At 46.8% G+C, this 27,140-nt stretch overlaps 1 protein-coding gene across 1 annotated transcript; it reads left to right on the top strand.

Moving 5' to 3' along the window:
• The first annotated feature begins 419 nt into the window (after window positions 1–419).
• Window positions 420–27,140, top strand: Bcl2l14 (BCL2 like 14). The gene is made up of 6 exons (XM_051155464.1): window positions 420–611; window positions 11,475–11,923; window positions 14,830–14,997; window positions 18,244–18,317; window positions 20,403–20,669; window positions 26,565–27,140. The coding sequence occupies exons 2-6, from the start codon at window positions 11,482–11,484 to the stop codon at window positions 26,601–26,603; spliced, it is 990 nt and encodes a 329-aa protein (XP_051011421.1). The 5' UTR covers window positions 420–611; window positions 11,475–11,481; the 3' UTR covers window positions 26,604–27,140.

A 27,140-nucleotide genomic window follows, 5' to 3' on the forward strand; every position in this document is an offset into this window, starting at 1 on the left:
AAGTAAAACTATCCAGAGGAACAAAAGGCACTAACAGGAGGGGGGAGGAACGCTGAAGACAAAAGTCATGAAAGGACATTCGCAACGTACTACATACGCTTGTATGAAAATGTCCCTATGTAACAGGGGATCGACCGCTTATCAGGAATATAAGCAATGGGCGTTTCTTAAAAGAGTACCTGTGCACCTGCAGCAGAGTAGCTTGTCAGTACACACTGACTAACCAGATAAAATGCAAAGCAGAGAACCATGGACACCGGCCCACCTATTTGTGCTAGAAGGCAGGGAAAGTGTTTGGTGAAGGCTACCTAAAAGTGCTTTTCGAGTCAAATTACTTGAGCAAAGGGCAGCCTGTGCCTCAGAAAGAGAGCTGGAGGCGGAGCTTAATGAGGAAGTGGCTTCCATTCTTAAGGCTCTCTCCTCAGTCTTAGTGCCAAACCTGAAGAGCCTGTGCCTAGGAGCTCCCTCCCAGCCACTGAGCTGTGTCGTGAGAAGCCAAGACCTGCAGAAGATTTTCCTCTCCGTTCCATGTCCAGAGACACAGGTGTACAAAGAGCCACCTGACACCTGACCTGAAGCCAGAGGAAACCGGTTGACAGCCTGCAGAGCAGGTAACAAGGGGACTTCAGTCTCTGTCTCTGCTCCCACTGGAGCTCACATTCTAAAGTTTTCATTGACCAAAGGAGGCCACTCTAACTCAGGAGCTATGGCCCCCTGCTAACAAACGCTCTTATTATCCTGTGAGCCTTGGAATGCAAAGTGACACTGGGAAACTAGTTCATTGGGGTTTCCAAAAGGGCATGACGGGTTTTAAAGATCTCCCTTCCCCCCTCTCCCTTCCCCCCTCTCCCTTCCCCCCTCTCCCTTCTCCCCTCTCCCTTCCCCCCTCTCCTTTCCCCCCTCTCCCTTCCCCCCTCTTCTTCCCTCCTCCCTTCCTCCTCAATCGTCTGGTTTTGGGTTTTATTTGTTTGTTTGTGACAGGGTCTCTCTATACGTAGTCCTGGCTGCCTTGGTACTTGCTATGTAGACTGGGCAGACCTCAAATTCAGACCCACCTGCCTCTGCCTCCAGCAGTGCTGGGATTAAAGGCATGTGCCACCACACCCTGCCAAAGGCTTCTCTTTCCGCAGAGGTGTTTGGATGGTAAAGAATTCACAGTCGGCTGCTGGCCCGGTGTAGTGGTGGTGGCGGCGCATGTCTTTAATCCCAGCACTCGGGAGGCAGAGGCAGGCAGATCAGTCTACGTGAGTTCGAGGCCAGCCAAGGCTACAAAAAAAAAAAAAAAAAAAAAAAAAAAGAATTCACACTGACCTTGCTGTGCTTAATTGCAGTTTCTCTCCATGAAAATACAACAAGATGTAATAATGATTACTGGTCAAAGACCACAGAGGTGATGAAGCCAGGATGGGGACCCCATGTGACTGAACTTGGGTGCTCAGCCTAGTCCTAGCCGTTCCCTTAAGGAAACCCTTTTCCCCTGGGTTCTCTGCCCCCATTTCCCCAGTCAGAACATTCCCCTTTCCATGTGCTAAGCAGGCTTTGTCTCTGAAGATGTTTCATCTTACCCTTCGCCTCACCTTCAGAACTAAAAACTACATCTTATCCTTGGAGATGACAGAGAGGGCAGAAAGACCAGAGACCCAAAGAGGTCTGGAGAAAGCAGGAGAGGGGGATGTGTAGACAAAGTCTACCTGAAGGGACCCTCAAGGTGACCAGGCCTACTGGAGCTCACGGCTGAGGCTAGGAGACCTCCCTGACAGGGGTGTATTAGTTGAGTTATACTACCTAGCTCTTACCTCCAAGGCAAGCAGAGGTGTGGGGCAAAGCAAGTGAGCTCCCAACTGCAGCTGAGCCCAGACACTAGACTACGATGGCCTCTCCTGAAACTGAGAGTTCCCTGCTACTTTCTCTAAGTGCTCACCCACCTGCCTTGGGAAATAAAGTGAAATCTCACTTCCACCAACACAGACTAGAGTCCATAGACTAGAAAGCTTCTCATTGTGACTGCCACTCAGCAGGCTCAGGGTGGCCCCTGCAGTCTGGCCATCCCAGATGAACACAACACACCAAGCATCTGTCTTTCAGAGGATGCTCCCAGAGACACCCCCTGGGAGGAAAAAGAGGCCAATGAAGCTGTTGCATTTGCCTCTGAGATTGTGGGCTATGACCAGGAGAAAACTATAGTTGTAGGGTGAGAGAGATGGTGGGTCCTGAAATCCCTGAATCCACACAGGATCTCTTGGAACTTCCACCATCATAAAATTTACCATTTATAGTTCTGTGGCCCAGAAATGGGGGCACCTTCTATTTCAGTGGTTCTCAACCTGCCTAGTGCTTTGATCCTTTAGTACAGTTCCTCAGATTGTGGTACCCCTCCCCAACCATACAGTTATTTTCATTGCTACTTCATAACTGTAATTTTGCTACTGTTATAAGTCATAATGTAAATTTCTGTGTTTTCCTATGAGTTTAGGAGACCTTTGTGAAAGGCTGGTTCCCCTCACAAAGAGGTCCCGACCCACAGGTTGAGAACTAGTGTTCCCTTATGGAGAAAGGTCATTAGGAGTTCCTGAGAACACACAGCATCAACTGTGATCAATTCTCTTGTTGCTTTAAGATAAGGCCAAGCTTTGAGTTTTGTGGTAGCTCTCCCTTAGGTAAGGTTGAATGAGAAGAAAAACCTATACCTTTTCAACCTAAAAATAAAAACTTCTCTTTGATCTGTTCTTTGAGGACCTCCTGCATTTATACAGTGTGTTCTGATCGTATCACTCACTCTCTCAAAACTTTGACCTCCTCTATAGTTCAGGCTGGCCTCAAACTGCCTCTCCTCCTGCCCCAGCCTATTGAGTGCTGGGACTACAGGCGAGCGTCACCATACCCAGCTGTCGAGTACACTCACTGTCACCTCTTTCTGTGTCCACATATTCCCTTTGCCCACTTGTGTTCTGAGCTCCCACCATGGAACTCTGTCTTCCATCTGTCCTTGTGTCCGTCTGCAGCCATGCGCCCTGGTCATCACCTTTCCTCTACTTTAACTTCTCTGTTGGTTGATCTAAGTCCCCAGGTCCTGTGTAACTGGCTAGCGACAAGGGTCTCCTTTTACAAAGTGAAAGGGCACCACGCTCTCACTTCAGCTTGGTGGTTCCCCCATTTCTGAGTCAGCCATTTAGGAACTTGTTTCTCAAAGAAGCTTGGCCCCCCTCTCCCTCTCAGCAAACATGCACAGCTGCAGTTTGGAAGGCTACACCCATACTCCAGGATACACTGAGACACACTTGTCCTCAGAGGGGACACGCTTAGGAGACAAGAGTGTCCTGCCCACTGCCTGTCCTGAGCTGCCAGGTTGTTTGTTTATAGTTCTAGACAGGGCCTCTCTATGAGACCAAACTGACCTCGAACTCTCAGAGGTCCCCGTGTCCCTGCCTCTGCCTCCTGCATGTTGGGATTAACTGTGCGTCCCACCACACCTGACCCAAACTGCCCAATTTAAACAGAAGTGTCCAGAACCCTTCTCTGAGCAATCTGAGCTCAGTCTCTCTCACTCACAGTGACTGAAGACTTCACTGTAGCATACTTACTGGCTGATTCTTTTGCTTGTTTCAGTATCCTCGGCCCCAACCCTTTATTCATCAGCTCTCAGGACTTCTCAGCAGCATCTTTTATTCACAGTGTTGTGAGGTCTAGCAAATACAAGACACCCGGGTGCATTTGAACTTCAGATAAGCAAGTTGTATTTTAGTTCAATTTGTAATGTTTGGGACGCAGTTTTAGTAACATTTATTTGTAATTTATCAAATAAACTGCCCAAATTTCATATTCCACCCAATGTCTCATGTTTCCTCTGGAAGTTTTTTCACTCCTTCCTTCCTTCCTTCCTTCCTTCATCCATCCATCCATTCTTATTTGTTGTGCACCTCTAAGCTGCCAGGCATTATCCCAGGTTCTGGGAGAACTAGGCAAAGCTCCACGCCTCACATCTGTATCAGTCACTCTTGTTACTGTGACAAAACACTTGACAGAAGGATGGCTTTTGGTTTGGTTTGGTTTGGTTTGGTTTGGTTTGGTTTGGTTTGGCTTGGCTTGGCTTGGCTTGGCTCACCTATAGGCCTGCCAGTGAGAGGCTGTAGCTGTGGCGGCTGGAGCTCTCTGCTTCCACCTTGGTTTGAGGCAAGATCCCTCATGTAGTTCTGCCAATGGGACGATGCCATTTCCCTTCCTCGGATACACCCCTCTAGAAAGGCTTTCACAGGAGTGCTCAGAAGTGTGTCTCCTAGGTGGTTCTAAATCCAGTTAGGTGACAGTGAAGATTAGCTACCATGTCTTTATGCTGTATAAACTCTTTTTTTATAATTAATTTATTCATATTACATCTCAATGATTATTCCATCCCTTGTATCCTCCCATTCCTCCCTCCCTCCCATTTTCCCCTTACTCCCCTCTCCTATGACTGTGCCTGAGGGGGACTTCCTCTCCCTTTATATGCTCATAGGGTATCAAGTCTCTTCTTGGTAGCCTGCTATCCTTCCTCTGAGTGCCACCAGGTCTCCCCCTCCAGGGGACGTGGTCAAATATGAGGCACCAGAGTACGAGTGAAAGTCATACCCCACTCTCCACTCAACTGTAGAGAATGTCCTGTCCATTGGCTAGATCTGGCTGTATAAACTCTTATCATATTTGCATACATAGCAAATACACGTAGAGATACAATTCAATGCCATGTGAGCCACACATCATATTCAGACCCTTCCTCTCTTACAACATCTGCCTCTTTATAAGGCAAATGTGTTTGAATTCAGGTCTTAAGGGAGGGCCACTCATGGCATGTGAGGGAAGTGTTTATATGTCTTTTAGTGTGTGTGTGTGTGTGTGTGTGTGTTAAGAAAAATAGCTCATTGCCTCATTCTTTCCTTTTGAGACAGAGTCTTGCTATGTAGGCCTACTTGGCCTTCAACTAGCAAGTCTCCTGCCTCAGCGTCCCAAGTAGGTGGGAATAGAGGCTTGCATCCTATCTGCATTTGTCTTGTAGTATTGGCCGCATCTTGTATTTAGATCTTTGCTTCTTCTTGGTCATTAGGTGGTTTCTCTGCCTCCTCTACATTCTGTAAACTGGTGTTAGATTTAGAGACTTGATCAGATTAAAATCTATTAAAAACTTTTTTCTCGTGTGTGTGTGTGTGTGTGTGTGTGTGTGTGTGTGTGTGTGTGTTTATAAGTTTATGTGCACCACATATAAACAGGAGACATTAGGGGACAGTAGAAAGCATCAGATCCCCTGGAACTGGAATTACAGATGGTTGCGAACTACCATGTGGAACCGAGGTCCTCTGTGAGAGCAGTAAGTACTTTTAAGAGATCTACAGAAGCTGGAGCGCTGGGTCACGCCTGTAATCCAGCACTTGGGGAGGCAGAGGCAGGGGATATTTGTGAGTTCGAGGCCAGCCTGGTCTACAAAGTGAGTCCAGGACAGCCAAGGCTACACAGAGAAACTCTGTCTCAAACGGGGGCACGGGGAGATGGGGGGGGGGCAGCGGAGGTATCTACATATCTGGTCACTGAATCCAGGAGCCTTTGATATGATTCAGGTTTTAAGTCATACTCTGGGGGTGGGACGCACATGACACCGCAAAACAAGTGTGGAGGTCACAGAACAAATTTGGGGAGCTCTCTCTCCTTCTACCTTGGTTTGAGGCAAGATCCCTCTTGGAGTTCTGCCATGCTGCCTACTTCAGGCCATTTGACCCATGAGCCATTGTATTTGCTTATTTTATGTCAACGTGACACAAACTAGAGTCATCAGAGAGGAGGGAGCCTCAGTTGAGAAAAATGCCTCCTTACAACTGGGCTGTCAGCAAGGCTGCAGGGCATTTTCTTAACTAGAGATTGATGAGGGAGAACACAGCTCATTGTGAGTGGGCCCACCCCTGGCCTGGAGGTCCTGAGTTCTGTAAGGAAAGCTGAACAAGCCGTAAGGAGCAAGCCAATAATCAGCACCCTCCATGGTCTCTGCAGGAGCTTCTGCCTCCAGGTTCCTATCCTGCTTGCGTTCCTGTCCTGACTTCTTGAATGATGAACAGCAATGTAGAAATATATACCAAATAAACCCTTTCTTCCCCAACTTTTTGGCTATGGTGTTTCATCACAGCAACAGTAACCCGAAGGCAGCCATCTTTTAAATGATTCTCCAATCTCTACCTCTTATCCTGTCAGAGCTTTTCTGTAGGCTCTGGGGGGATCTAAGGCACATTGCCAAGTTTGTGTAGCAGGGGCTTTTGTGACAGGGCCCTAAGATGTACACGCATTCTTCAGAGGTCATTTGGCTACTGGGTGGGTCCTGGGATGGGGGTGAGGGGGGAGAAAATGATGTCATTATGGTCCAAGTGAGAGATGGTCGTCTGAAGAGAGCAGAGGAGCTGACGTGGCAGGGGACTGAAGAAGGGATGTGGGACAGAGATGAGAGGCAGGCTGGGTGAGTAGGAGGAACTAGTGACCCCGTGACCTGTGAGGACAGTGTGGGAAAAAAAACTGGACAGATGGGCTTGACAGGCAAAGGAGGAACAGCGCTGAGAAATCAGGAAGAAGTGTGTCCTCCAGATAGCTTGCTGGCTTCTGCCAGAGGCCCTAGCATCACAAGTGAGCAATTGGAGCAGCTCAGGAAAGACAGATTAGCCTGGAATGTGAAGAAGCTGAAAGGAAGGGAGGACGCTTTGTTAGAATCCCCCCGTTGTACTGTGCTCCCTGAGAACTTATTCCCCACCCAGTTATCAGAAGTTGCTCTGTGGGCATGGGAGAAGTTGTATAAACATGACTGTATAGCAGGTGTTGGGTTTTACAAGTCTGCCTTTAGCTACTCTGGCAAAGCCACTTCTGCTCTCTAATCTTCCTTTGCTTGACTTTTGGCCCAACCACCCTGTAGCTCCCAGCTGTCCTACACTAGAACTTGCCTAGCTAAGCCCCGGGCCCAGCCACGAAGCCGCTCCTCAGAGGAGCCAGCTCAGACCTCTTCTAAATAGAGCAGGGTTACTACACAAGAACAGGAAGCACTCAGCCTGAGGAGAAACTGGAGCCCTGTCCCTCCTTCGAACATCACAGCCAAAGTAAGGGAGCTAGAACAGTCTCAGTCTAAGCAAGAAGAGGTTGGTTTGCTATTTGCTTATGGCACTGGGAACCCAGGGCCTTGTGTGTGTTACACAAGTGTCCTATCACTGGGTTACATAGCCTTGACACTTGAACCTCAGTCTATATGGAAAACAAGGACCAAAGAGATGGAGGTACCTAATGATGATGTAAGTTTGAAGCTGTCTGCGCATGCCGTGCTGCTTCAACCCCTGTGTGCAGGTGTTATCCTGTCCCTCCCTGTAGGTTGGTCCTGGTATGGCAGAGTATAGTGGAAAGCAAAGGAGGGATGTGCCGGTGGATTCCATTAAGATCACTGTAGCTTGCTTATGAGTTCAGTGTCCTCAGCTTTCTGGGGAAAAAAAAAAAACCAACAGGACCAGCAAAGAAGGAAACATTGGCTAAGAGCCCCACAATGGCTGGAGTGAGAAATCTGGAATTTTGGTTGCTTTTGTTTGTTTGTTTGTTTTTTCAGGACGGGGTTCCTCTGTGGAGCCTTAGCTGTCCTGGACTTGCTTTGTAGACCAGGCTGGCCTCAAACTCACAGAGATCCGCCTGTCTCTGCCTCCCTGAGTTCTGGGGATTACAGGCGTACACCACCACACCCCACTTTATTCTTTCAGTTTTAAAAATGTATTTATTCACTTTACATCCTTGTCATAAGCCCATCGCTCCTCACCTCCCAGCTCTCTCCCTCTCCCCCACACCCTTATTCCTCAGAAGAGGGGAACCCACCTACCCATCTACCCCAAGTTGTATCAGGACTGAGTGTGAGAAGAGTCTCCTATGGCCTGGCAAGGCAGTCCTGCCAGGAGGAAAAGTAATTGAGAAGCTCCCATGGCAGAGAGTCCACGTCAGAGAAAGTCCCGCTCCCCTTGCTAGGACACCCACATGAATCCTGGGCTGCCCATCAGCTACATCTTTGTAGAGGACCTAGGTCCAGTCCATGCAAGGTCCTTGGTTGATGCTTCAGTCACAGCAGGCCCCTCTGGGCCCTGGGTAGTTGGCTCTGTTGGTCTTCTTGTGAAGCTCCTGTCACCTCCAGGTCCTTTTCTCCTTCCCCCGACTTCTCCACAAGACTCCCTTCATATCGCCCAATGTTTGGATGTGAGTCTCAACATCTGTTTTGAGGTGCTGCTAGGTGGAGGTTCTCAGAGGACAACTCTGCCTGACTCATGCCTGTAAGCATAGCATAGTCCTAGTATGGTTAATAGTGTCAGGAGTTGGTTCTTTCCCATGGGGTGAGACTCTAGCAGAGACTCCTAGTAGCAGGCGCTATAGAGACTGAAGAGGACACCCTCTAACTAGACAGATCTCCTAGAAGAAGGAGGGACCATCAACCACCCTGCCTCCAAGATGTGCAGGGATAAAGATAGAGCAAAGATGGAAGGAAGGCTCAACCAACGCCTGGACCAACCCAAGACCCACCCCATGAGAGAGAATTTTGGTTTCTTTTAGAAAACACAGAAATATTACAAGTATATGTTCTTAACCCCAGGTGTGAGGATTTGGGGCGTCTTTGCAGCAGCTGACTATGATTTGTCTCATGGTTTTCCAGCTGCAGATAGTTTCTGTGATTGTGTGATGTTTGGAATTCTGAGAAAATTTCAGAGGACATATAAATGTTAGAATCCCAGTAGGTGGGGTCATTGGTTGTTGGTTGTTTAGGGAGCGTGGTTGGGTTTGTTAGTAGTCTGCTCAATAAAGAAACAAGTAGAAAAATTAGATTCAGATTCTCATTCTCTCTCTCTCTCTCTCTCTCTCTCTCTCTCTCTCTCTCTCTCTCTCTCTCTCTCTTTCTTTCTCTCTCTCTCTCTCTGTCCTACCTCTATCCTTTCTCTCCTCTCGGAATGGGGTGGGTGGGTGGTGATAAAGGGTGGGAAAAAGAACCCAAAAAGTAGTTTTAAAAGATCCAGCTTCAAATGGCTGTCTTACTATAGATTTCATTGATCTGAAGAGACACCATGATCATGGCAACTTTTTTTTTTTTTTCTAAAACAGTGTTTCTCTGTGTAGCCATGGCTGTCCTGGACTCACTTTGTAGACCAGACTAGCATCAAACTCACAGAGATTCACCTGCCTCTGCCTCCCCGAGTGCTGGGATCACAGGCATGTGCCATCATGCCTTATAATGGAAAACATTTAATTGGGGCTGTCTTACAGTTTCAGAATTTGAGTCCATTATCATCATGGCATGAAACATGGCAGTGTGCAGGCTGACATGGTACTTGAGAAGGAGCTGAGAGTTCTACATCTTGATCCACAAGCCACAAAAGGAGACTGTGTGTCACACTAGGTGTAGCTTGATCATTGGAAACCTCAAAGTCAGCCTCCAAAGTGACGTAACTTCCTCTAACAAGGCCACACCTACTCCAATAAGGCCACACCACCTAGTAGTGCCACGCCCTATGGCCAAGCATTGAAACACATGAGTCTATGGGGCCATACCTATTCAAACCACCACAGTAGCCAAATACAAGATCTAAGAATTGTTCCTTGAGATTATATCACCAAGTGATGTGATACCCCTCTTAGCTACTGGCACAATGTTGCCTAATGACACGTTTTCAAATATGTCCTCATCATTATTTGATGTGCATGTGACAGAAGAAGAAGAAGATAGTAGCTGGCTTGAATTTGCAAACCCTCAGCTTCCAGAATGTGGAGCACAAGCTACCATGCCTGGGGTAGCTACCAATATATATATATGTGTGTGTGTGTGTATGTGTGTGTGTGTGTGTGTGTGTGTGTGTGTGTGTGTATACATATATACAGGCATGCATACATATGTTTGCATGTACACATACTATTTATTGTTAATTTTGTATAATGCGTATGTGTGTGCACATGCCACATGTGGAGGTCTGTAGAGTCAGTTCTCTCTTTGCATCCATGTAGGTTCTGGGGACCAAGCTCAGGTTGGGAGGCTTGGGCATCGAGCACTTTACTTGCTGAGCTATCTTACCAGCCTGTGACCCCCACCTTTGAGCAAGATATTGTGCCAAGACTTCCCATGCATTGTCTTCTCCACTCACAATACCCGTGCCCCCATGGCTGTTACAATTTCTTGTCAGTCTACAGAAATCACAAGGTCAGAGGCATAATGCAGTTTCCCCAGGGCAGAAAAGTAGACATTGGTGTGGGTAGGATTCGAACTCAAGACTATCAGACAAGAAACACAAGCTGTTAGACAATATGCCCATGGCCGAATTTTGAATGAAATGAGAAGCGGGGAGATCAGGCTTTCACAAATCTGAGACAAAAATGGAAAGTACCCCTTAGGGTTCTGCAAACTAGATGCTCAGCCAAGGCAAAGGTTTGCTAGCAGGAAACCAGAAAGGGTAATTCTATGACAACTTCAAGCAGGGAACGGGAGCAGAGTCCACTCCCTCTGTCTGTATAGTTATTTGGATGAAAATCAAGATGACAGAACCACTCCCATCCCTTTCCAGGCTTGGGGGTCTTCTCCCAGCTGAACATGGAACAGCTCTCCTCTTCAGCCATTGGTGCCTTTCAATGTTATAAAATAATGGGTACTCTGACCCAGTGGCTGCTTGTCCAGAGAGCCAATTTCAGGAAACAGTGGACAAGCTGAGGCAGAAGGTACTTCCCAAAGGGAAAGCAGAAAAGGCTGAGGGCTCGTGCATGTGCACGCACACACGTGCACACACACATACACACACATACACACACAACACACATATACACATCACACACAGAGACACACATCACACATACACACACGCCACATACACACACATACCACACACACACCACATACACATACACACATCACACATACACACACATATATAAATATATAAACACACACATATATAAATATATAAACACACACGTATATATAAATATATAAACACACACATATATAAATATATAAACACACACGTATATATAAATATATAAATACACACATATATAAATATATAAATACACATATAAATATATATATTTCTACCTCCTGAGTTGCCTCTCCCTTAAGAATATTCTTCGCCCCCTCCACAGCCTTGTGTTCCTTTGAAAGGATCTGCAGAAGAAACAGAGACTGCTCAGCCTGGCAGTCTAAAGCCACCAGGGTGGCCACAGCTGCCTTTTCATTTATTTTCCCTGAATGTATCTGACTTAGTGAGTTTGGGGCCAGCTTGGACTATGTGATACAAGCCCTGGCCACCAGATGCTTGTGTTGAACTCCTCTCAGCAACCTTCAAGCATGTCCCCTTAAGTCTGTTCTCTGACTTTTTTCATTTTTTCCCCCCTTGCTCTCTCCTAACCTGTGAAGTAAATGTCCCCACACATAAGACATCTTTTTTTTTTTTTTTTTTTTTTTTTTGTCGTTCCAGACCCAACATGTGCAGCACCAGTGTATGTGACCTGGAAGACATCCCCCTGGAAGACGATGACCCAAACAGCATAGAATTCAAAATCCTGGCCTTCTATGCCAGACATCATGTCTTCAAGAGCACCCCGGCTGTCTTCTCCCCCAAGCTCTCCAGAACAAGAAGTTTGTCCCAGAAGGCACTGGGGACTTGGTCAACTGATTCGTGGACACAGGTGTCCTTGCCTTGTAGGAGCTCCCCCTCCAGTGAAAAGCACTTAAGCCTTTTCAAGAAGAAGTCTTCTTGGAGGACCTTCTTCAGAGCAACTGAGGAAGAAGGCTCACTGAGCTCCCCAAAGGAGGCCCATGCTCAGGGCCTGGTGGGCCCCTTTGTGGTAGAGCGTCAGGGTGCCTCCTATAACCAGCCCTGGACCAGGTCCCTTTCCAATGTGGAGCAGCGCCTGGAGAGCGAAGGTAGGCCTAGCGGGAAGGGGGTCTCACTTACACCCCACCTCCTTCCCTGTGTGCATGCTGAGGGGTCGGCCTCCTCCCACCCGCTGGAGATAAGCCTGGGCGGCCCACTGCACTAACCCCTCACCGTAACCACCTCCTTTTCCCAAGAAAGGGAGCAGGTGGGAGTGGATGGTGGCTGCAGAGGTGGCTGTAAGCCTGCTTCGAGAGAGGAGCATACGGGAAGGACCCTTATCCAAGGCTGAGGCTTTGCCTTCTCCGAGGCCAGCTCACTTCAGGGGACTCTGGGTACTGTATATTGGGGAGACCACACCTTCCTCTACTTCTTATGGTTAATGGAAAAATCAAGTAGAAGAGCCAGTTATCCCAACATTCAGAAGATGGAGGCAGGGGTTTCAAGGGCTTGTGGCCAGCCTTGGCTGTATAGTGAGCTGTATCCTAGCCTGGGCTACATGAGATCTTGTCTCATGAAACAAACAAAAAGGGAGAAGGGGAAGCGAAAGAAGAGAGGAAGTGAGAAGGAACATGAGAGGAGTGACAGATGAGGGAGGGAGGGAGGGAGGGAGAGAGGGAGGGAGGGAGGCAAATAGATATAAGGAAATAGTCTTTAATATGGTGGCTCATACCTGCAGCCCTTAGGATTCAGAAGGAAAAGAACGGCTGGTTCCAGGCTGGCCTGGGCTACATAACAAGTCAGAGGCTAGCTTAGAGTTATACTGTAAGACTGTCTTGAAAAACAAAAAGAAACAAAATGCTTTTCAAAATGTAAACCACTGGACTGGAGAGGTGGCTCAGCAGTTACAGCACTGGCTGCTCTTCTAGAGGTCCTGAGTTCAATTCCCAACACCCCTGTGGTGCCTCACAGAAGTCTATAACTGCAGTCCCATGGGATCTGGCGCCCCATTCTTCTGTGCAGATTTACATGCAGACAAAACACCCATATACATAAAATACATAAATTAGATATTTTTAAATGGAAAGGTTTTCTTTAAAATATATATATATATTTAAACTACCCTTTAAAAAAAACTGATTTAGTCTTTCTTTGTTAAAAAAAAAATTGTATTGAACAAGACACTGTCACTGAGGGCTCCACCCATAGACCTCAGCAGACGCTTCTTGCATAGTCCCACCCACACCCCCCTCAGCAGAACCCCTTCCTGGCAGGTTTGGTGAGCCAGGGAGACTTGTCCCTAATTTGTCAACAGGTGGCAGTGCTGCCTCAGTTTTAAAGTGTTGCTATCATTCCAAGTTGGAGTCAGCCCTGCCTGTGGGTGGCTCCAAATCATTCTGAGACCAAGGGGACTTCTTCAGTTAGGCCATAAGGACCAGGCCCCAGAGGACATGCAGAGTCCATCACTCAAGAGGCAGCAAGACTTTCTGGAGAGGCATTGCCGCAGGAGGCACAGCCTGGACCACACAGAGACCATCTTCCCAGCTTTGTTTAACTCTGGGAGCAAGTTGAGGCATCTGCTCCCTAAACCTGAAGGTGGTGAGGCTGCAGCAGTGCCAGGAGAGAGGGGAGGGCTTTGTCCTTCTCTCCTGCCCCATCCTTTCCACACAGGCATGGGTCTGAGCTGGGAGCCTCCACAGTGGGGCAGGAAGTTTCCAAGCCTTCACTCCCTGCTTCCTGGAGTAAATGACACAGCAGAAGTATCCCTTGGCTTTCTCCCCTAAATTTTCAAAAGAAACCACTCACATTACCCTTTCTCATTTTTAGGGCAGATAAGTGAAGAAAATTAACTTTCAGGTAAGATTAAGAATAGAACTTAAAAAAAAAAAAAAAGAATAGAACTAAATTCATCTAAAACACAGAGAAGAGTGGGTTTGTTACCCATGCTGTAGCTGAGGTGGAATAACCATACATTATAATGTGCATAAGCATAATACATAGTTTTATACATATCTGATTATATGATGTATATTCTGAAGAATATATATTCTGTGGTGGCTGTGGGGATTCTAGACAGTGCATCTCCATTTTAAGCAGGAAGAAAAGAGAAAGGCAGAGATGGCTTTCTTTCTGGATTATTCAGCTCACTTTATGTCTATATTTGTGTGTTTGTTTACTTATGTATTTGAGACAGGGCTTCACTGTGTAGCCTAGGCTGACCACTACCTCTTGACCCACTCCCCAAACACAGAGCCACCTCAAGTTCCTACAGTAAAGTCAACCACATTCCTGCCTGCTCTACCCCGCTTTTCCCCCGAGCAGACACAAAGCTGCATTGTCTCTGACTGGCTATAACATTAAGGAGATCTATGCAATGTAAACCTTCCTGCCCTGAGTGGAAACGCATGATCTGTCACTTCCTGGATTACAAATTCGTGAAAATGAGTTTTACTTTATGCACTTATTCCTCTGGGATAGAGCCTTACTTTATAGTCCACGCTGTAAGGTAATAATAATCCTCTGCCTTGGCCTCCTAAGTGCTGGGACTGCAGATGTGGCCCACCACATCTGGCTGTGTCATGCAACCTTGCTTACCTATAAGCATCACTTGCATGCGTTTTATTAAACATAAAGGGGGGAAATGTGACTATAAGAGCAAGAATATTAAACTATTAACACTCTCTTGGGAATTGAGAGCCCTCCTCTCCAAGGTATAAAAGGGGTCCCCCAAACATAATTACACTTAAAAGAGTACAAATAAGACACCATGAGCATTCTGTCAAGCAAGTCTAAGCCCCCTCTCCCACTTTGTGTCCTTCCTTTGCAAAGGGAAAAAGATGAGGGTGTGGGAGGACAGCTGTGCCCTGCTAGGGAATTGCTAGTCCCTTCTGAAGAATGCCCTGCCTCAAAGCCAAGCCACTGGACATAGTCCTCTCAGACTAGGCTGGCTTCTTCATCCAGGCACTGGAAGCCCCTTTTCTGGGGATAGCCTCTGAGCAGTTCTTTCTTGTTTCAGCTGTGGACCCCAAAGTTGCTTGTATTGCTAACCGAGTGGCTGAAATTGTTTACTCCTGGCCACCACCAGAAGACAGCCATAGCCAGGGAGGAGGCTTCAAGCTCAAAGAGAGTATCCCAAAGATTCCACACTTCCGGTTAGAAGGGAGATCTTGTGATTCCAAGAAAGGTAAGCTGTCCTTGCTGAGTGTGTTGGGTTGAGCATGTGCCAAGACAGAAGTGTAGTGTGTGTGTGTGTGTGTGTGTGTGTGTGTGTGTGTGTGTGTGTGTGTGTGTGTTGGAGACCTTGAGCTCTGCCTTCAGACATCAGCCCACAACACAGGGATACCATGAGCATGTTGAACCAACATGGCAGCTCACTGCTAAGTCAGCAGAAAAGTCTCCCGAGGAGGAAGAGAAGGAAATGTCCGCTCTAATCATGTTAGTAACACGTGCATAGAGTTGGAGCATCCACTAACCCAGGAGTCCTGAGAAAACACCCTGCATTGTCAGACACCTAGCATACTATTTACCTCTCACCTACCAAAAGCAATTTATGGGGAAAAAATATTTAGTGTGGCTTATGATTTCAGAGGGCTCTGTCCAAGGTTGCTTGGCCTCATGCATTTAGGCAGAAGAACATGGCAGCAGGGTACAGCAGAGGGCAGTTGTTCATTCTGTGGTCAACCAGGAAGCAAAGAAAGCAGGAAGTGGCCCTGTGTGGTGGCCCATGCCTTTAATCCCAGCACTCGGGAGGCAGAGACAGGTGGATTGCTGTGAACTCGAGGCCAGCCTGGTCTACAAAGTGAGTCCAGGATAGCCAAGACTACACAGAGAAATCCTGTCTCGAAAAACAAAACAACAAACAAACAAACAAACAAACAAAGCAGGAAGAAGCCAGTCATAATATATTCACAGGCCCCACCCTCGACGGTATCCACCATCCTCCAGCTAGGCCCCACCTCCTAAGACCTCTACAGCCTTCCTAAATAGGGTCAACAGTTGAGGACAGGCATTCAAAGCATGAACCTCTGCGGAGCAATTTATATTTGATCGAGCAACACCAGGTCTGATTCTAGAAGCCTTGCGGAAACCGTGAAGAGAGGAGGTTCTGCCTTCCTTCGTCACTGAGCTTCATCTCAGCTCTTTCCTCAGCCCCTAGAAGAGGGTATAAGGATGGTGACAAAGTAGCTTCTGGGTCTGTAGCATCACGAAGGACAAATTAAAAGTCCTTCGCACAAAGGCATCGGTGTATCTCGGACCCTGGGACAGGCATGTGGCTTTTTTCACTGTCTGCTGTACATCTGAAACCTGAAACTGCCACAGGGGCTTTGAGAGCTGGCAAACCTGCTAAAAAGAAAAGGCTGGGGCTTTTCTTGCCATCTTAAGTGTGCCTGGGAGGGGGGAAAGTGATACCTTCAGGCAAGCTATAGGCAAGGTGCACCCCCCCCCACCCCCATTCCCCAACCCCAGCCACCCCGCCTCCTCCCCCTCCCCCCACCCCACCCGTTTGCAGGCGGGACCAGGACACCAGTACTGTGTCTCTCCCAGAGAGACAGAAACAGGGGAAATGGCCAGGACTATGGAGATTTGACGGCCTGTCTTCTCTCAAGGCTGTGAGTCCCAGGTTATCACTCTCCTCCCCTCCTCCCGACACCACCTTGGGCCTTGCTACATTAATTCCCTGGCCTTTCTTGCCTCTAGCCAAGACAAACATGTGGTTCCTGTCGCTTCAGAGACTGGGCCATAAGTCAGAAGCTTGATTCCCTCAGTAACTGAGCATTCTCTGCTTGGAGTCTGTTCTGTAGTAATGATCATTTTCACTGTCGTGTTTACTAAGTAGCAAGTTGTGGGGGAAAGCGTCACAGTCCACACCATCAGTTGGCAATTTTCACTCCCAACTGCCATTTCAGCCTGGGAAACTCAGGAATCGGTTCATTTCCTTCCCACGCAGCTCTCTTTGTTGTAGAGACACGGAGTACAAAGTATAAATTTTAGTCACATAAAAATTAACCAAGTTTTAAAATAACATTAAAAAGAAAACAACAAATACATAGGTAAAGAAAATGAGCGTGAGAATGAGATTAGTCCCCAGTGTATGCTAGGATAATTTGTACTCCACATTTGGGCTGCAAGTTTGGCTCCATGCTTTCTGACAATGGTAGAAACAGGATCAGACGTGGAGTTTATGGGACTGGGAAGTTGGTTTGTCCGGTAAGGTGTTCTTCTGTGGCCAGAGCCTGAGCTCGGATCCCCAGCTGTGCACAGGGGCATGTGCCTGGGCGCCCAGCACAAGGATGACACACACACACAGACAAGGAGTCCCTGGGGCCATCGATCCAGTCATCCCAGCTCAGCTCTAGTTCAGTAGAAGGTCCTGGAAAATGATGGAGAAAGACTTCGAGTCTTGACCCTGGCTCTACACATGCACATGGGCACACACATCGACATACACACAAACGGGATTTATATTTGGCGTAAGTACCGTCTGCTGAGGAACAGCCTGGAACCAAGGAGAAGAGTTGGGGATATGGTTCAGCGGTGGGATATTTGCCTAGAAAGCTTAAGGCCCTGGTTTGACCCCCAGCAGCTGGGGCGAGAGTGGGCTGTAGCTATCGCTTAGTGGCAAAATACAAATAAGAGGGAACTCTCTCCTAAGTATCTTCATGGACAGGATTATGTGTAGTGAGAATTCTGGAAGTTTGGTTTCTTCAACAACAACAAAAAAAACCCCACAGAAATATTATAAGAATATGTTTTTGTTTTAATCCCAGGTATGGGGGATATGGGGTTGCTTCAGACTGTCCACAGCAGCTGGCTATGATTTGCCTCATGTTCTAGCAGAGGCGTGATTTTTGCCAGCTGCAGATAGTTTCTGCAATTGTGTGACATTTGGAATTCTGGATATATAAATGCTAGAGCCCCGAGAGGCAGGGGTGGATGATTGTTGGTCACTCTGGGGGGTCGTTTGTGGTTTGTTAGTAATTGCGCTCAAAGAAACAAACAAAAAGAAAGAAATTAGATTAAAGGATTTTTCTCTCTCCTCTCTATTTTTCTTTCTCTCCTATCTAGTGATAGGGGGGTAAAACCAGGGGGATAAAGGGTAGGAAAAAGAAGAACCCACAAAGTCGCAGAAGACAAGCTACAGATGCCTTCAACAGTATTCATGCAGTAAATATAGTGCTAAGTTTCTCAATGAGAATTGGGAGGGATGGGAGGGACTAAGCAAAGAAAAGAAGGGATGGGACATGGAAGGCTTGAGTGGTGAGATTTATCTACTAAGGATCTGAATGCTTTCTTTTCTCTTCATTTCTAACCAAGACACAAGCATTGCCACTGGAAAGAAGCATTTCTTTCTTTCTTTCTTTCTTTTTTTTTTTTTTTTTTATTCTGTGCCTATCTTGAAAGGAATAACTGGAATTTTTATCTCCCCCAGCAGATGGAGAAGACCAAATAATCAGCAAAATAGTTGAGCTGCTGAAATTCTCAGGGGACCAGCTGGAAAGAGAGGTACGAAGCTCTTTGAGTTAGCCTGAGTCCTGTCTGTGCCTATGCGCTAGGGCAGGACGATGGAATTGAGAGTCAGGCTCTGGACCCCGTCCTCTCCAGGGTCCTGGCTTCCACTCAGTCCCAAGTCTATTTCCCTTGGAGTCTGCATCTTCATTCTGGCAGTGTCTCAAAAATGAATCACTCTGGAAAACATAAGTAAATCTTCTGGAGCCTCCTTGGAATTTCTGGAAACTCGAAATGCAAGCGTGCTATTGTAAGAAAAGGCACTGGAAGATGAAAGTTTGCTACAGGAGTTTCTCAACCTCCTTCCTGATGTAGCTGAACCTCAGGGGAGTCTGGATGTTTGCAATTGCAATTGCAGCAGCCTGGAAGCGAGTCTCACAGTGCTCAGAGGCTGGGGCCTTCTCTGAAATCCCCTCCCCGTACAGTTGCTGGACTGTGCCGGCTTACCGTTTCTCTTAGCAATTCACCCAGGGAGGCAGTCTAGTGTGACTTAGGCAACCCACAGACGTGGAAAAGTGGAGACCCACCCTTCTCATTAGTGAGAGCTGTCCTCGGGTGACACTGAACAGCAAGCCCATAGTGCAGGCAGAAGACATCTTCTTCTGTGTCTTACGTCCATAAACTATCATCTATCTCTGGGGCCTGCCAATCGGCATCTGGCTTACAGAGTCTTCTTTTGTGGTCAAGACCTGCTGGGAAGAAGTCAGGTCCAGAGACAATGTGTGTGGGCTTCTGCAGAAGGGAAAAAGCAGAATAAAATAGCTTTACTCAGCATGATCCCAGTTCTTCTCCCAACAGCCTTGCAGGACATGTGCAGGGGATTATGGGGGAAAAAGGCGGACAAAGGGCCTAGGGAAGGTGTAGTGTGACAAGTTGGGGTACTGGGCTAAAGAGAAGAAAGCAGAGTGTATAAGCTTTGGGATCACTGGCAGGGGTGGTGTGGTCCTGAGCGGAAACCAGAGGGCTATAGCATCATTGATACAGAGCCCAAGCAACAGTCCACGGCCCCTTAGCATGAGGCTGAACTCTCTGGCACTTGTGGCCAACCATCAGGTCAAGGGTTACCTTGTAAAGGAATGGCCTCATCAGAATTTACCATCAAATGCCCACAAGCAGTGGGGTGGGGGGAAATTAATGTATGGTGGTCCTAACATGGTAACACATATCTATTGGGAGTTCAAGATAATCTGAGCTGCAGAGTAAGATCCTGTCTCAAAAACAAGAGAAGAGCATAGCAACCCAAAGGAGATGAACAACAGATCTGGGTTAGAGGAAGAGGCTGGAGGTGAAGTCAACTGGGCAGAATAATGAGAAAGGAAACTGGATTTTTTTTTTTTTTTGGTACCTTTATTTATTTCATGTGGAGGTAGAGCAAGATGTTCATACACATGTGCCATGGGACACACATGGAGATCAAAAAACCTGCAGGACTCTGTGTGCTCCTTTCACTATAGATTGTGAGGGGTCAAGCCTGGGCTTGGCAGCAAGTACTCACCGATCCATCTCGCCAACCTCTACCACACACACACACACACACACACACACACACACACACACTTTTAGTGAACAGATCCATGTGGGGAGTCTTCCCTAGCCCCATTGTGCCCTCAGATCTCTTCCTGCATGTCCAACATTGTATTACTATTATGCTAGTTTAGAGATGAAATAAATAGATATGAAAAAATGAGTAGGGTCTGCAAGATTGCACTGGGAGGATAAGGCAGAGTGTACACTCTAAGGCATTTCTAAGTCTCCAACCCCATCCATTACCTTGCCTCTTGAAAAGCACACAGCACTGTCGCACCATTCCCGCTGGACTGTGGGCCCCATGGTTAAGAACCTGGGTCTTAATCATCCATGACACCTGCCCATCCTTAGTGCTTGGGAAGTACCTGAGCATTGAATAAAAATTTCAGTTTTATCCTTATTTGTACCAACGAAAGGGTAGGAACCTGGTTTCACTTGGCTCCGTGGGGTGCTGTGCCACGGTTGACACTGCAATCCAGGGTCTTTCTACTGGTGCTTTGGAGTTCAAGAGCGGCCTTTCACATGCCTCCGGGTTGTATCTCCTTTCATACACAGATAAAGAAAGATAAGGCTTTGATGAGCAGCTTCCAGGATGGGCTGTCGTACTCACTGTTCAAGACTATCACGGACATGTTCCTGAGGAATGTGGACACCAGAGGAGAATCAGAGGTCAAAGCTCAGGGCTTCAAGGCTGCCCTTGCAATAGACGCCATAGCCAAGCTCACAGCCATCGACAACCACCCAATGAATAGGATGCTGGGCTTTGGGACCAAGTACCTAAAAGAGTGCTTCTCCCCCTGGGTCCAGCAGAACGGTGGATGGGTAAGTGCAGCCCAATAAGAAAATGAATCCTTTCAGCTGTACTTGAGAAGCCCTGGCAGGAGGAGTGTGAGCTTTAACACGCATGCGCACGCGCGTGCACACACACACACACACACACACACACACACACGCACACACACACACACGCACATGCACACACACGCACACACACATGCACATGCACACGCATGCACACACATGCACACACGCACGCACACGCATGCGCGCACACGCATGCACACACACAAACTCACACGCATGCACACACCTTCTCTAATAAGGGATGGGTGAAACGATGTTATAAGACAGAAGGAGCACATTTGTGAAGCAGTTCTCAAGGGGTTAGAACACTTGAGTGACAAGAGACAAATCCCATCAACTGGAACATATTTTTAGCAGTGATCTTCTTCATCCACAAATATTTACTGAGCTCCCAGAGGGTATGTCGGGGGAAAAGGGCAAAGGGCCAGAGGAAGCGGGAAATAAGGAGCTAGTGAGACATGTTTCAATGGATGCCATTTTTTTTCCCACAAATTCTGTGCAACACAGTGCTGCTGCTCAGATGGGGGCACACACTTGCCCATACTCCTTGATGCTACAGGACACAGGTTGATCTTCACACGGGGATTTGAGCTCACTGCATTCTGTCGCTGCAGCTTAGACCTCAACAGGGACATAACGATACAAGCTGAAAAAACGAACATTTGGGCTTGCATATATTTTTGATGAGCTGAAAGCAATCACAACAGCTTCTTTTCCTCTGCGCCTCAGTCTCAGCCCTTCCTCCATCTTTGATCTCTGTTCTCTGAGAGTCCCCCACAAACTGCCATGGTCAAGACTGACATAAGGCCAGACTAGGAAAAGATAGTCTCTCCAGAACTTTCATTCCAGACTACCCAAGGTTAGTCTTAGGAGGAAGGGTCCTCACTCATTATCACTGGGCTGCTTTCCACAAAAATCCTCGAGGAGCCAGCAGGATGCTTGGGTCAACCTTAAGTATAGCCAGCGTGTCTCTGGGTCTTCCTCACAGGCTGGTCTCCTGGGTCTCACAGGGAAGTGTGGCATATATTTCCCACTCAGCGGAAAGGCCTGCACTGTCCTCAATGGCATCCCACTCAACCCGACCCTCTACTCCTTTCTGTTTCCTGTAAAAGGAACTTTGATTCTCCTGGTTCAGTTGTTGTCTGGGAGGCTCACTACTTCCTGCCGACCTCCACACAATCTAACCTGGGCCTGGAATGTTCTCAGCCTCTGAGACTTACTGCTGAATAACTCACCCTTTCTTGTTCTTTCTGAGCTCTGGGCTGGCTGGTTCAACTCAGCTGTTCTGGCTCAAACTTCTCTCCCAGCTGATTTATTTAATCTGGTTTTTCTCTTGGCCTCAGAATTGCTCTGCTTGGCCTCAAACTAACTCAGCAATCTGCTCTAACCATCTGGCTTCTTGTTTTCTGGCTTGTTCTATCTTCATCCTGGTTTTAAAAACAAACAAATAAACACACAACAACTGCCTCTTTTCTCTGTAAACTGCCTCTTAAATAACTTCCCTTTCCTCTCTCTTCTCCTGAGAGTTGGGCGTATCCTATTCTGTCAAATCTTCTCTGATTCATCACTTTTTCTGCCACTCAATTAGACATCACTTTCAAACATGGGTGCTTCCTTCTACAAACTAACTTTACCTTCATTTGGGATTAAAGGCATATACCATCATGCCTGGACCTAAGCTTTTCTTTACCTGATACTTGCTCTATACCAGGCTGGCCTTGACCTCAGATCTGTTTGCCTCTGTCTCCTGGATTAAAGGTGTGTTTGTATTCCAGCCAGCTCACACAGACCTAGAAGGTCTTTGGATATGATCTCTTGCCAGCTGGATCACATAGACCTAGAAGGTCTTTGGATGTGATCTCTCGCCAGAACAGCCATGCTCTGAATTAACATTCTTCTACAGTTTCCCACTTTTACAGCAGGCATGAGAACCATGAAGTATTCTAACTGCTCACAAATTTCAAGTTGCCTTGACCAATTCTGAAAGGGGGTTAGATCCTTCAACACTACTTCAGTTCCTCTTTCTTCTTCTCAAGACCCCATTCAGTCCTTCTGCTGCCTTCCTTCCCTGAGCGCTGTGAAGGGGTGGGGGGTGAGAAGAGTGGCCAGGGATGCAGCTCGGTGGTACAGTGTGTGTTTGGCTTGTATGGGGCCCTGGTACGGGGGGGGGGGGCAGAGGCAGATAAGAGAGGAGGAGGAAATAAGGATAGGGAATGGAGAGGAAAACAGAGAATGGGAGAGAGGAGAAAGAAATAGGAAGGAAGCATAGAAGGAAGCTATGGAGGAAGAAAAGAAACAAGGAGAGCAAAATAAACTCAAGCAAATGGATAAAGAGCATACATTATGAAGCGAGGCAGGCACACAGAATGGGGGAAATTTTTCCAGGTCATACATTAAAATAACGATTTACATCAAGAAGATGTGATGAACTCTTATAATCCCATGATATAAGAGAGAAGTAATTTAATTTTTTTAATGGGCAATAGATTTGTACACTGTTTCTCTTGGGAGGCTATATAAATAGTTCAATAAGCAGCAACAACAACAAAAAACACTTGCACATAAATAAAAAAGCTGGAGAACTCGGACCCTCTGGGATGCTTGAGGCAAGGACCATCTGTGAGGCTGTGGGAACTGGAACCCCCTTCATTACATCACTGGTTAGACTGTGGGACCATGCAGCCCCTTGGAGAACAATCTGGAAGTTCTCACAAAAGCTAGCAAAATGTTCAGTAGAGTTGCCAGGAGCTGGGTGTATAACCCAGTAGTAGAGTGCATACTTAGCAGGCAAAGCAGTATATTTGATCCCCAGTACCATACACACACACACACACACACACACACACACACACACACACACACATACACACGAGCCACCATCTCCACTCCTCAAAAAATGAAAACATATTTTTACCCAAAACATGTACATAGATATTTATGGCAGTATTTGTTATTTCTAATAGCCATGAATGAGCCAGAAGCAACTGCAGTGTCCATCAACTAATGAATGATGGTTAGCAAAAGGAAGCACATGCTACATGATGGAATATGATGGAACCATAAAAAATAAAATTAAATAAAACACTGACACACCTGTGAACCTTAGAAAACAGTATGCTGGCCTGGAGAGATAGCTCAGTAGTTAAGAACAGTTGTTGTGCCAGGCGGTGGTGGTGCATGCCTTTAATCCCAGCACTCAGGAGGCAGAGGTGGGTGGGCTCTCTGAGTTCAAGGCCAGCCTGGTCTACAGAATGATTCCAGGACAGCCGAGGCTACACAGAGAAACCCTGTCTCGAAAAACTAAAACAAAACAAAACAAGACCATTTGCTGCCCTTTCAGAGGATCCAAGTTTAAGTCCCAGGATTTATGTTGGACAGCTCATGTCCGCCCTTAACTCCAGATCCCAGGATTCCAATGCCCTCTTCTGGCCTCTGTGGACACCCACACCTAGTGTGCCCACACCCACAGACACACATGCAAATAAATGATTGAAAAATAAAAATATATTTAGAAAAAAATTATGCTAAGAAGTCAGACACGAATGCCACTTGCTATATGGTTCTATTCATATAAAATGTCCAAAATAAGCAAATCTGTGGGAACAGAAAGCAGGTTAGTGAGGGCCTGGAGCTGACCATTAATAAGCACTAATAGTTTCTTTTTGGAGTGATGAAGAGTTCTAGGGTCAGAGGTGATGGTCATACAGCTCTGAACTTTAAAAGCCACTAAGCTATGCAGGGAGAATTTTATGGTATAATTATATTTCAGTAAATATAAAAATAAAAGGCTCTAATTCCAGTAATCAGAAAAAAAAAGAAGGAAAAGTGAATGTAAACATTTTAACTTGGCTTCTGGCTAGAGAGGGAAAAACAGATTCCTTCAGAGGAAGGAGATGAGTCCTTCGGGAGGAATTTGGATGGGATTTTTTTAAAGATTATAAACTGATGCAATTGGTGAAGGGCATGTGAGTGTGTGTGTGTGTGTGTGTGTGTGTGTGTGTTTCTAGGGGTTGAATCCGGGGCCTCACATGTGATAACACAAGCTAAGGTATAGCTTCCAGTACCTGTTTTGTTTGTTTGTTTGTTTTAATCTCTTCCTTCCTTTATTATTTACATATTTTTTTCAATTTTGTTTTTTGAGACATGTAGCTCACACTGTCCTTGAATTCCTGGACTTACTGCCTCTGCCTCCTAAGTGCTGGGATTTCAGTACTTCCTCCTTTACTTCTGCCTGTCCTGGGGGTGAAACCCAAAGGCTTTGTGCACACTTGGCAAGCAGTCATCCCATGTGCTACATCTGCCGGTGCTATTCTCTGGGCTCTCAATGCAAATATCCCTGCCAAGGCTGTTATAAACCTTAATCTCAACTCTTGGCCTTAGTTAGGTTTAGTCTGGAGAATGTCAATAGAAGAGAGAAGAGGAAATGATGTGAGAGGACTGGCTTTGCCAAGTGCCAGAAAAGCTTAAAAAAAAAAAAACCTAAAAGATATTGATAAAGGGATATTCATGAATAAACATGAATTGACACCACGTAGGGGACTGCTGTGAGCTGCTCATGGTAGCTTTCTCGGGGTTGAGATAAGATGATAGCTGTGAAATCCAAGCTAGCTTAGGCTACAGAGTAAGACCCTGTCTCAAAATGAAAGGAGGAAAGAAGAGAGGGAGAGGGGAGAGGGAGGAAGGAGGAGGGAAGGAAGGAGAATCGTGGGGGGGGGGGAGTGTGTGTGGGGGGGGTGCGGAGGTGTGGGGGGGCTGGGGAGGGAGAAAGCTCTGGGCTCTTGTCATCATATTGCAGGTGTCCTGGGTTTGCAACTAACCTTCCCCACCCAACTAGAACTTGCCTGGACGATCCGTATGTGGCTCCTGTCACTTCACACACATCAAGGCCAGTGAGCCAGGATTTGTACAGTAGGGACTTGATCAGTCACAGAAGGAGAGGCCAACTCCATCTCCAAATCCTGCTGTGTTAGTTACTTTTCTCAGCACTGAGAAGGAAGTGACTTAAAGGGCAAAGAGTTATTTTGTCTCCCAGTTTGAAGGGGAGACAGAGCCATGGAGGGGAAAGGAGCTTCATGGTAGGGGTGGGAGTGTGAAGCTGAGGCATCTTGCGTGAACCGGAAGCAGAGAGCAAACAGAAAGTGGGGCCAGGCTATAAAAATTGACGGTCCACACCCTCTGGACCACTTACTCCAGCCACATTCTGCCTCTTTTTTTTTTTTTAATACTTTTATTTTATTACACATGTATAAAACAAACTACGTACAGCAGGGAGAACCATGTGACAATCATGAGAATAATGAGTTCTATACATGTTACATTCATAGTGACTTGGCCATCTGCATTCGTCTCGTTTGAAGTAAGTGTCTTTCCTGTCTTGTTGGGTCTAAATTTCCGAATTCTCAACTCCTGCATTCCGCCTCTTTGAGGTTCCTCAACCTTCTAGACCAGCGCCACCTGCTGGGGCTAAGTGCTCAATACAAGAGTCTATAGGAGAGACCCTTCATACTTGCAGTTTCTTCCTTGCTGAGCAAGTAGTGTATTCACACAGCCACCAGAAGTCCTAGCTTTCATCTTTCATAGCTCCTCCAAAAGAAGTTCCCAGTGTTCATTGTCATCAACCCTTCTCTACTTAACTTTTGGGAATCCTAAAAGGGATCTCAAAGTCTTTGCATATTTTGCAGATCAGCCTGTTAGCCCGGGATGTGGAACAGAAGGCCCTAGCTCATGCAAAAGGATCCCCAGCCACCTTTCCACACCCTTCCCCACCCAAGCCTAGTCCCCCAGCCTCTGTTTCCACTTCCACAGTGAATCACACTTGGAATTCTGAGAATTTTCTTTCCCTCCCTCCCCTAGGAAAAAATACTTGGGATATCACATGAAGAAGTAGACTGAAACAGCCAAAGACCTGCCATCTGGAATGGTCCTTGTCCAACAGTGGTCCTGTGCCCACTGTGCTCAGCATAGACTTCAGGAGAAAATGAAAACATACGCAGCAGATGGAGCGCAAAATTGCTAGAACCATCCTTTGACTCAGGAGGTACCAGGAGGGGCCTTGCTCTCTCCAGCTCGTAGGACTCAGCAGCATGGACCGCTTCTGAGTGTATGAGGGAGCCCATAAAGATAAGTGGTCATTTTACCTTTAAATGTTCAGACAGGAAACCATCCTGTTAGGTACATTAGAGGAAGCATTTAACAGGTGTCTGTCCATCTTGTGGAAGTGAAACCATAAACTATGTGTGTGCTTACTTTGTAGTCTCCAGTGCTGTTTGTTCCTCAGACTGCATTTGGGATATCTTGATAATGGCATCATCTCAAGTTTGCCTTCAGGAGGATGTCTCTATTTGTGTCACAGAGGAAACTTGAGTAAGTCTTGCTGATACATTCTCTCAAAAAACACTGTGGCAGTTTGATAAACTTCCATTTGGTACA

This window comes from Acomys russatus, chromosome 13, assembly GCF_903995435.1.
Source record: "Acomys russatus chromosome 13, mAcoRus1.1, whole genome shotgun sequence".
NCBI classification, from domain to species: Eukaryota; Metazoa; Chordata; class Mammalia; order Rodentia; family Muridae; genus Acomys; species Acomys russatus.